The sequence below is a fragment of the Gossypium hirsutum genome, chromosome A02, assembly GCF_007990345.1.
Source record: "Gossypium hirsutum isolate 1008001.06 chromosome A02, Gossypium_hirsutum_v2.1, whole genome shotgun sequence".
Taxonomy (NCBI): domain Eukaryota; kingdom Viridiplantae; phylum Streptophyta; class Magnoliopsida; order Malvales; family Malvaceae; genus Gossypium; species Gossypium hirsutum.
The window spans coordinates 7,874,040-7,886,047 of NC_053425.1; the positions used below are offsets into that span (position 1 = coordinate 7,874,040).

A 12,008-nucleotide genomic window follows, 5' to 3' on the forward strand; every position below is an offset into this window, starting at 1 on the left:
ATCCAAATCTTTGTAAAAGTAACTTTCACGATAATGATTTTCTCATCAATCACATTCCATTGGAATTATAATACGGAAAAGCACTAGATTTCTCTTTAGTTCATGTATTATGTGTAAGTTATGGATTTAGCGTTTATACTTTAATTTGATTAATTTTAATCTTTGTACTTTTTTATTTTGAAATTTTAGTTTTGATTCAAACAGTAGTAATTAACTCCATTAGGTCAAATGGTTAGTCTCTTATTACGTGTAAGTTATAGATTAAGTCTTTATTTTTCAATTTAATTCTTTTAAGTTTATATACTTTTCAAATTTTGAAATTTCAATATAGACTCAAATGAAAGCTGTTAAACCTATTAACTAAAATGGTGTGTGTTTTTTGTAAGTATTATATAAAAATAACAAAATGACATGATATTATAAATATGATAATATATACTGCATAATATTCTTAAAAATAAAAAAAATTAAACGATTATCAATGAATCAGAATTAAAATTTTAAAATTTGAAAAAAATAAAGATTAAAAATCACGAAATAGGAATGTGAAACTCAAGACACATTTACAAAAAAAATTTAAAAAATACGAATAATATAGAAATTGGAAATGCAAAACACAAGAATATCATCATTTCAGTAATCTCTACTTGTTATCTCGTACGTCGTACCATCCCAAAATTCATGCAAATCATTAAAAAAAATTTATTTTAAAATTAGGTTTTAGGCCGATTTTGAGATTATTTGAGTTACAATAAGCACTTTTTATTAATAAGAGTATTGAAAAAAAAATACATATACACTTTTCATCATATAATTACAAAAAAAATCCTAAAAATAACATGAATTAAAATTAAAAATATAAATTATTTGAGAGAAAAATTAATTCAAATTATACTTTTCACTTTGACGTGGTAGAAGTCATCAGTTCAAACCTAATCATCTCTAAATTTAATGTGAGTTTTTTTATTTTATCTTATCCTGCCGTGATCGAATAAGAATGATGAATTTGACTATCAAACCAAGTCAAATACTTATTAAATAGAAAACATCTTTTGTAAAAACCATTTTTCAAAATGCATTCGCGCTTTTATTTTGTCAACAACGAAACACTTTATTTCTCTAAATAACTTTAAAACCGGCTTAAAATTTAGAAAAAAATTTAAATCTGTATTTATGACTAATTTTACCGAAATATTAGCATACTCCAAGTAATAATTATTCAAACATATATTATATATAATTTTTATTGATTATTCTTATAACTTAAAAAATCATAATTTTCAATTAATTACAATTAATAATATATTTAAATCATATTTTTCAAGAATAATAATATAATAATAGGCCCATTTAATCAAATCACCAAACTAATACATTGAATTTAAAAAATAAAATAAAATTTCGGAAAACATAAAAATTAATCATTGATCATTAATCATTAATATATTAATTGTAATATTCAAATTCAAATTCTCCGGCCTCAAAAAAGGTTTCAGCCAAGATTTGGAAAAAAAAAATTTGAATCCCCACCAAAAAGTAACTTCTACTTTATGCTGTTTGGCGCCTTGGAAAATTTTAGGATTTCCTCAAAATTTTCATTTTCCCAATTTCTTTTCATTTCATCCTTATCCTTTTCCCCCACACCCTTTATTTCTTCCTTTTTCCGAGATCTAAACCCAGAATTGGATTTGGGAATTTCCCCCTTTTTTTTTCCTTTTGGACAAATTAATATAAACCACACATTCATTCCACAAATGACAAAGTTATAAAATTTTAATAAATAAATAAATAAAAGTACAAAAAATAACACAAATATCAAATAACTAATACAAGTTGATTCAAGAAAAATAGAATAAAACCTCCATTTTCTTACACTTCCCTTCCTTAAAATCCTTCTCTCCGAACACCCACAATTAACAATAAAGTTAGCACTAAAAAGAAAACTACAAATTAACCAAAGATTACATTTCAAAATGGTTAGATACCCATTAAAGATCCTATTATTTCTGTTCTAAATATATATTTTTAAATTAAAAAAAAAGGAAAACGCTAAGCATAAACAGAGCCATAAGAAAGAGCCATTAAAAGAACAGCAGCTTGTTCTTCTTCTCCTAACTTGCTTCTTTGCTTTTCAACCTTCGATCTTTGCATCAAAACTTCTTTTCCTAAAGATAATAATCTTTGCTTCAAATTATCCCCTAAATTTTTGGTGTTGCTTGAACTACTTTTTCTGTTGTAGCTGTTTCCATTGATATTCCCTTTCTTTGATTTCTTGTCTTCTCCTTTGTTTAAACCCAGAATTGCTCTTCTCTTTTTCCTGCTTCTGATCCCACATGCATTACATAGAGACTGTAAAAGAAACACCAAAAAAGGATTAAGAATGAACTGCACTTAATCAGATCAAATTAAGAAAAATAGAGAATAGAAAAATACCTTGGGACCAGCTGGGCCACCTCTCCAAAGAGGGGTTTTAGAGGTACCACAATCAGCACAAACTTTCTTGGTTTCAATGCTTTGATTTGGACTTCCTTTTGGTGAAATCCATTCTGGCGATTTCTTGGTTTGATCTTCAGAACTTGATCCCTGTTAGAAAAAGAAAAAATAAATAAAATCAGCTAAAATGAACAAGTTATGAGAAGCAAAAGCCTAGTAAGAGCAATGGATCACTCACTTTTTCACTTGGATCCAACATTTTTTACTTCAAATTTTGAGGATCCGAAACCAACCCAAGTTTTGAAACACAGAAACTAAAAATGAGTAGTGAAAATAAAGCTAGTTTGTATAAGAAAAACAAAAAGATTTAAGAGATCAAAGCAATGAAGAAGAAGAAGAAAGGAAATGAGAGAGTGTAGGGAGGGTTTTAAGTTGTGGGTAACCTAAAAAAGTAAAAGGGGTGACATGCAAAAGGGGAGAAGAAGGGAAAGTGAGAGACAGTGAATTGTGACTGAGGAGAGATTTGGAGAGAAAGGTTGAAGGAAAGGAAAAGCAGAGGGAATAAATAAACCGACACCAAAACACCGCACGCAGGGCAGATCTAGAAAACTCCTTTATAAATGGGATGCGAAACCCTAGCGCCGAGCTTCTCAAATGACGAAAATACCACTGGTAGGTATAGTTTTTTATCCCTTGTTGCCACCCGGCAAATTCTCCCTAAAGCCAAAAGAAAATCAACATGAAATAGACAAAAAGGGCGCCATTGTTTTTTCTTTTTCCCTTTTTTTTTCTCTGTTTTTGTTTGGCACTTTGGCTCCAAAATTTTGATTTCGCTAATTGTTTTGCCGGAAAATTTTTAGATTTGATTGAAGCACCTTTTTAATGTTTTGTATTTATATTGTGTCTCGATTAAATTGACAATTAATGGTGAATTTGGATGGACAATGTGTTTACTTGTTGATTAATTACTGTAGTGATGTTATAGCGTGAGACAAAAAATAAGCTAAACGCACCACATCGCACTCAATCGTCCATCCAAACCTATCTTGAATCAAGTTGAATCTTTAAATGAGAGACAAAGTTATCTTAATAATGTTTTCTTCATCTATAAAACTTAAAAAATTGAACTGGTCGAGCGAACTGTTTAGAAATGTAAAAAATTAGAAATCTAGATTAAGGAATCAACAATTGAACTGGTTTTATAGATTTTTAATACATTATTTTAAATTTTTTATTATTTTTATGAATTTTTAATTATTGTTGAAGAACGATGAAACTGATTCAACCAACTGTCTACTCAATTTATCCAAAAGTCCAATTATTAAAAAATTGTTATTTGTTTATTAAATTTCCCATACTTATTTTGAGATTTTGAATTTTTTTTATTTACGGTGACAAAATCAAATTTATTTTGTTGCTTTGGAACATTTTTTTGAATTTTCAAAAAGTTTTTTTCGTAAATATTTTTATAAAAATAATTTTTAAGTAAATAATAAATAACCCTTATATTTTTTTTTGAAAAAAATATTTGTTATATAAAAAATTTATATTATTTTTACTGTTTCAAATGTAAAATATTTATTTGTATATTATAAAAATCAAAATTAATTATAAAATTCAATTAACGTGGCCACCAGTTTTTAATTTGTATTCCAAATACCATCGAAACAAATTAGTTCAAATACCAGTTTTTACTATTTACATAAGTTTTTACTATTTACATATGTTAATATCCGAACTCAGATATCACAATTTATAAAAACTTTTCATCACCACTTTAACCAAAGCTTTGTTTTGATATTTTTAGAGTTAATTGCACCAAAAATTCCTAAAATATGGCTTTCATTTTAAATTGGTCCTCAAGTTTTAAAACATTCTTATTACATTCTCAAACTATCGATATTATATTAATAAGATCCTTCTGTTACTAAATTTGTTGATTTAATTGTTAAATGATGCGCCAAATCTAATGTGACATAATTTAAAATAAGAATTTTAAAGAAAAATGAATATTATAAAAATAATCTTGGTTTTGAGGCTTTTGAAGCTTTTACAAGAACTCTCTCTCTCTCTCTTTAATTTACTTTATTTTTAGTTTTTAATTTTGAAAGTTATACGACAACATTTTACCTTTTTTTTTTACAAATCATTTTAAATTATGTTACATAAGTTTTCAAGTGTCATTTAATGGTTAAATTAATGGTTCCAATAATGGAAGAACTTGAATAATATAATATCGATAGTTTACAACCGTAATTAGAACATTTTGAAGTTTGGGGACCAATTTAGAATAAGATTCATAGTTTGGGGATGTCTGATTCAATTAACTCGTTTTTATACACTTCATTGTTATTATTCAAAGTGTTCCACCACATTGTTTGTATATATTGATAACGATATTGATTGAATTGGTGTCACAAGTCAACGCGATACCAACTTAAGAAAAATGACAAATCATGATAAATAATTAGAGTGCATCTAATATTCTTAAACTGATGTATTTAATTATATATATTTATACTCACAATTTAACCTATTTTTTTATTTTAAGATCATAAATGTTACATATGTATTATTATTATTATTATTAATTTTAAACTTTACTTTTCATTATTTATTATATATTATTATATATTATTTTTAAATATGCACGGGTTCTAAATACATTATTTTCACTTTTTTTTATATTTCGGCTGTCAATATAAAATAAAATAAAATGAAATAAAATGATTTCCTCAAAATTCTTCTATTGACCTTTTGTGTATGGAATTGTACTTTTTATAATTATAAGCTCGAGCTAGTTAACGTTGGGCGTATGGAAGTCAAAACAGTGATATGAGATAGCGATGTTATTGATTCACCTAATCATATGGTAGAAACAACATTTCTACATGGCATTTTCGCTTTTCTTTTTAATATTTGAATTAATTTATTTTAAATTATCATTAGGCATATAAGATTTTGTTATTACATTATTATGTTTTGTTGGGTAATTTCTTTTATGAGTTGATAATATGATATTACAATAATGTTTTTTCGTTTTTGAAAGGAAAGAAATGCTCTATAAAAAAAACTAAAGAGACTCAAAAGGAAGAGTTACAAATAATTGTAAACCTTCCCCTTTACCAAATGTCATCTTAGCAAAACGATCAGCTTCACTATTTTCTTCTATAGAGATGTATTCAAGAGACCAACTGTCCACTTCAATAATATGAGGATAATCTTAATATTTATTATTGTTTAAATAATATTAAGTCACTTTGACAATGTTATTTTTGTAACAATTTTACCTTAATTCTTATTAACTTCTATCTATTTCCATTAAATCAAAATGAAATAACAATAAATACTAATGAATCAAACTCTCAAATATTCATTGATAATCTAAATCATATAAAATGTATTTATCATCAATATGGAGAAGTAAACCACAAAGTTGTTGTGGAAGAACAAAACCATCTTGAACGGAGCATAAAAAAGTTTAAGGCCGTTGGGGTTCATGGTGTACCCAGTTTTGGGATTTCAAGAAGGTCGTTTCGAGATTCTCTTATCTAATCGCTACTAGTTGATGAGATGTTTCATGGGCCGATATTAGTTGAAGAGGTGGATGTGGACTCAAGACTTAGATATAGAGGAGTTGGACATGGATTTGTTGGTTACGGCCATGGTAAGAATCAATAAGGAATGGAAACATAAGTTACGCCAACCATGACAAAAAGTGTTGATCGTAGAACTTCTTGGAAAAACTATCTCGTATAATTCCTTGGTGACTCGGATAACAATGTTATGGAAACTAGAGGATGAGTTTGATTGTATTGACTTGGGGTATGGTTTTTATGTGATGAAATTTGTGAGTGATAAGGATTGTTTGAAGGTACTCACTAGAGTCCCTAAAAGATAATGGATCATACTTAATGGTTCAACAATGGCAATCTAACTTTCTTCCGGAGTGGGTAGAGGTGAAATCTACTACTATGTGGATTCATTTACTAGGATTGCCAATAGAATATTTTCATGAATTGTTTCTTGTCTCTATTGGAAAATTTGTGGGGAAGCCAATCAAGGTTGACTTTAACTTGATTGGATTTAATACGACACTAGCAACTTGAGGGAAGTTTGCTAAGATTTGTGTGGTGGTAGACTTTAATAAGTCATTGTTGCCTAAGGTGAGAATTAGGCCTTTACTCAAAGGATCAAATATCAAAGCATTCATGTTATTTGCTTTTCATGCTAGGATTTGGTGGCCTAAATGTAATATTTTTATCAATATACACTTGTAATTTTTTAAAAAAATTGGTTAATAAAACAAATTCATTTATTACGGTTAATATACTTTGTATTATTATCCTCAAATGATTTTTGCACGCGAAGCAAAATAGAAGCAAATGTTGCTCATTGGTTGTCTATTGTTTAAACTGATACTAAGCGGTATTACGTGGTCGGATCATAGTACGAAAAGATAGCTTGTATTTGTAGATGAACCTAAATATGTCCTTAGTCTAATTGAAAATGAGCAAACCAATTGAAAGACTTAATATATCATCTATCAAGTCCAATTGGGGAGATGCCTTGTCTTGGGCACCAGAGCAGATGACTCCCAGAAGACAGAGCCATAGATGTGACTGACTGGACTGGCAGTATATCGGACAGGACCCAAGCAGAATAGATCCCAAACCCATTTATGAATTTATTCACTTGTGACGTTCATAGTGTGGCATACCTAAATCCTGAGTGGATGGCGGACTATGTATGCATGACTCGTACACTTTGATGTAAAGCCTGAGTTCAAATAGATAAGGAATCGAAAACTAGTGCGTTAGGTGTACGACTTCTATAGTATGTAGCGTCATTCACAACAGTGGAATTCATAGCCCAAAACATGGGTAGATGATATTCTCTCATTTGCATTACATGGTTGATGAAAAGTAAACATGGCCACGGGTCGTCCGTCTTTGTGATAGGTGACTTGATCACTATTTGATAGTGATTGACTTTTCATAAAGGAATATGTAATGGTTACCATGAGATAAAATAAAATCATATTGGGAGAACGGATATTATCCAAAGAGATCAATGATATCCTATAAAGGTAACACACTTATGACAAGGTCATTGGACAAGCACTGAATATTTGTTTTCGTAATGGTATGTCGTTGAGGAGAGCTCAGTTACGATATTATAGTGGAATGACTTCGTGACAAAATGTGTTTATAATTAATAGGCAAAAAGCTGGAACTTAATTATAAATCATTTGAACCTCAACTATATATGTCTAATTGGTCCTTCCGCTCCTCAGCTACATATGTCTAATTGGTCCCTCCGCTAACTCGTTGAAACCATAAATGAATTGCGTGTTTGAATAAAAGTGAACAGAATGAATAGAAAAAGACAAATGAGAAACATTTAGGAATGATAATGGTTTTCTCCGAAATGGAGAAATGGAATCATTTGGAAATGAATATAATTTTCCAAAAATGGAAATGGAAACTTGCAATCTTATATAGGATTACTTAAGAAATGATGGAAGAATGAGATTATGTTTTTGGACTGTTTTGAATCCCGAAAATGAAAATAAATTATTTAGTCATAGTGAACAGGTTGAGTTATGACATATTGAGCGAATTTTCTCAAAAATTTATTGGGTAAAATTGGGATAAGAAAATTATTTAATATGTAAATATTAAATTTTATTTTGGGAAATAGAAAAATTGAATCTGGTTGGATGATATTACAGAGTACTAGGTCAAAAAGGCCCAAGAAGTACTCGTAATTAGACTTGATGTGAGAGAACCCCAAAACCCCTCATATAACATGCAGGGGGTGACAACATTATTATAAGTACAAGGGCGAGTTGTTTACCCCTCTCCTACTTTAAGTAGGATGTTGTTTTTCTATTTAAAATAAACCTCTACAACTCTACAAAGGTTTTACCTTCTCTTCCTATAAATAGATGAAATTAGTAGAGCTATTTACATAACTTTTGAGAGATTGTTATTCTGCCGAAAAATAGAGAGAGTTTATTCTCAACTTTTAAATATATTATTTCAGAATAAAAATTTTACCGGTTTTTATTACAGAAGAGAGAATTTCCATTTCCCTTCCAAAAGGAAAACTTTTTCTAGCTATGTGTTTTGATTCAATTTATTTGAGCCCACACTCGAAACAGTTCGTGGTGCAAGAATAGTGGAGAAATTAATCTAGTTGAAACCTGGAAAACATCAAGGATCCTCTTATTTGAAAACACAAGTATGTATTCGGTTAAGGTTTATAGCTATAAATATTACAAACGAGTCGATTTTCAGAATTTTAATTTTTCGCTATGTAAGAAAACCGTTTTCAAACCAGATTTTTCCAACAGAATGGACCATTACTTAATGGTTCAATGACCCGTACAACACGTGTATATTAAAAATAGTGAATTTATGAAATCATTTAAAGAGCGGGTTTTAACTGCAAGTGTACAATGTTAGTTGTAATATTTACAGTTCCGATGGAACACGAAGTGTTCCAAGGGGTTAAACCCAAAAGAAAAGGTGATTGAGGAATAACTAACATACACAATAGAGTCCAAGAGATTACTAATACAATTTTATATTACGACAATTCATAAAAAGATGAGTTTGCAAGAAAATTAAATATTCTATTCTAAGGATTAAATTGCAAGAAATGTAAAACTAAAGGGGCTATCCAGTAAATAACTAATGGGAGTTGGTTGACTTTGATGTGGTTCACCAAATCTCGGACTAGGAACATAAATCGCGTAAATTACCAAGTGACTCCATTTTTCTCTTCTGATCTTAATTTTACCGACTTAGACAAATTACATCCGATTTATCTTCTGATCTCGCCGGTTAACCCAAGACTAATGAATGAGTGCACAACAACGTTACCTTTTAGTATCATTTTATCTTAATATTCCCTTAGGGGTGTCACTACCTAAGTTTTTAGTTTTATTTAAATTAGTCTAATTTATTACGATTTAGTCATTTGTCGAAAGGATGTTAGTTTACCCACATCTCCATCAACTAGCCTCCTTAATCCAAAGACTAATTAGCAACATGGAAGTTAACCAACTGTTTGTATGTATTGAACTATTAATTACATAATTTTGACTCTTTTACAATCTATTCATTCTTAGTTTCACGTAACCGATTAGTGTAATTTACCCTTGATTATGAATTATCGTAATATGGTACTTAGCAAGTAGTTATGTAACAGCTCGTTTTTCAGTAGTATCGAAAACAATGATTTAGGGACTACAAATTTGATGAGAGAGTCAGTAAATATTATTATTTAATATTTACGAGTCAAATATAGTATTATAGTAAATTTTGAATTGATAATTTTAGTTAATTGAATGATTAGTTAAGTTCAAGTGGTTTTTAAAAATGAAGTATCGGGACCTCGTTCCTAAAAATGAGCCCATAAATATTTTTATTAAATATTTATGGAGTGATTATATAGGTATATTAAAATTTGGTTAGGTTATTTTGACGTTTAGTTTGTTAATTAAAGAAAAAAGATTAAATTGTAAAAGGTGGAAAATTTACTACTTATTGATTTTAGGGGTAAGTATTCCATCAAATCGAATCGAATAAAAAATTTGAGTTAATCGAGTTGACGAATCCTATTTTATCATCTTAACTCGATTTGAAATTTTCTCTAATTGAGTCGAGTGAGATGAAATTCAAATCAAACTGAATCAAATATATTTGTTCGAGTTAAATTAAAAAAAAATAATTTTGGGTCATTGTGATCACTGTCACCCACCATAATTAAATTTGCCCATTGTAATCAAATTTGTTATTAACTTTCATCCCCTCATAATTTATTTATTAATCTTTTATATTCAGGTTAGCTCCTTTACCCTCTTAGTTGCTTCAATTATCTTCTATTTCCTGTCACTATGTATTTTGAAATTAAAAAATATATTAAATGTAAAAAATATGTTTTTTAATAAAAGTTATCTTAAAGATAAGATTTGAAATTGATACCAATATAAAACTTTAACACGAATATTTTATGGCATCATTAATAATTCAATTTTAACAAAAAAATTATATAAAGATTCAATATGAATAAACAATTCAATAATATAAATACTACAAAATGTAAATTTTAATTTAATAATATAAATAGTAGATATTAATATAATTATTATTATTTAAGTTTAGGGATTTTTTGGATGATTTTAATGTTTGATTTGGCAATAAAGGGTGAGAAGTAAAAGTTTAGGGGTTTGAGCAAAACTTTTGGGGAAAAGTAAATGGGGAGTAAAATTTTGAAGGGGGAATATCCAAAAAAAAATGGGAGGGGGGAATGGGTTTGGGGTAGAAGAGGGTGAGATGGGAGAGGAGTAAAAGTTTTAGGGGGAAAGTGGGAGGGTGTAAAAGTTTTGGGGAAAGTAAAGAGGTTTGGAAGTTTGGGGTAAAAATATAAAATATTATAGTTTGGTATTCAGTTTATTCGAATTATTCAAGTTATTCGAATTTGAAAACCAAACTCGATTCGAACTTGAAATTTGAAAAAAAAAATCGAGTAGACTTGAATAACTCGATTCGTTTAACTCGAAATTCAAATTTTTTTTGATTTTTTCGAGTCGAATTGAATTTTACTCGCACCTAATTGATTTATTTTAACATAGTAGTATAAATAATTACAGTGGAGGATTAATGTTGAAATTAGACCCTAACATTTGAATATAGATGATTTTGGGTTGTAAATGTCAAAATTACATGGTTTAGGTAAGGGCAAAGTGATAAATATTTAATTAAATTATAAACAAATAAAATAAATAAAGGCTATCATCTCTTTCCTTTGTTTTTGCCGAAAATGGGAAGAAAGAAACAGCCATGGGAGTAGCTTAAGTGCTTGGTCGTTTAGTGTATTGCATGTAAGCCCGTTTCTTATTCGATTATCGTGAATTTTACGTATTTGTGATAATTGTATTGATATCTAACTAGTTTAGAGACTAATTTGTGAAACTGTTAAACGTTTAAAAATTATCATTGATGATTTTGAGTGTTTTTTATATTATGTGATTTTATTGAAAGCTTGATTGTTAGATGAGATTAAATTTGTAAAGTGGTTTTAGTAATTTTTGTGTTTAGTGATTAAATCGAAAATAAACTAAAATAGACATAGTTTTTTTCAATAAATTCAAAATTTTAGGACTATTTTAGAATGGTTAAAAATTAGGTTCAATTGGTTTAAAGTTTAATTATGAGAAATAAGCTTTTTTGGTCTTAAGAATCAAATTGATTAAAGTGTAAAAGTTTGGGGCAAATGTGTAGAAAATTGTAAATAGGAAGTTATATGTATTAAATTGAATGGTATATGAAATTGAGGCTAATAATTGAAATAATTTATATTATAAATCAATAACAAGTAGATAACCGAGTAAAAGAGAAAGTAGCTGAATAGTCCCTGAACTTTTGTCTTTACTATAGTTTAGCCTTGGTAAGTTGGTTCAGTTTATTTTGATATAAATTGTAATATAAATTGAATGAGGTATTGAATGTTGAATGTTGAAATGAATGTTTTACTGTTAATTTAATATGAATGGAGGTAATAAA

General features: G+C 28.5%; 1 protein-coding gene across 1 annotated transcript; it reads right to left on the bottom strand.

Annotated features, from left to right (window-relative positions):
* Window positions 1-1,815: 1,815 nt before the first annotated feature.
* On the bottom strand, window positions 1,816-3,146 carry LOC107933196 (GATA transcription factor 15). The gene is made up of 3 exons (XM_016865365.2): window positions 2,672-3,146; window positions 2,434-2,583; window positions 1,816-2,349 (listed from the first exon to the last, which is right to left on the bottom strand). Exons 1-3 carry the CDS (start codon window positions 2,690-2,692, stop codon window positions 2,050-2,052), a joined length of 471 nt encoding a protein of 156 aa, XP_016720854.1. The 5' UTR covers window positions 2,693-3,146; the 3' UTR covers window positions 1,816-2,049.
* Window positions 3,147-12,008: the final 8,862 nt, after the last annotated feature.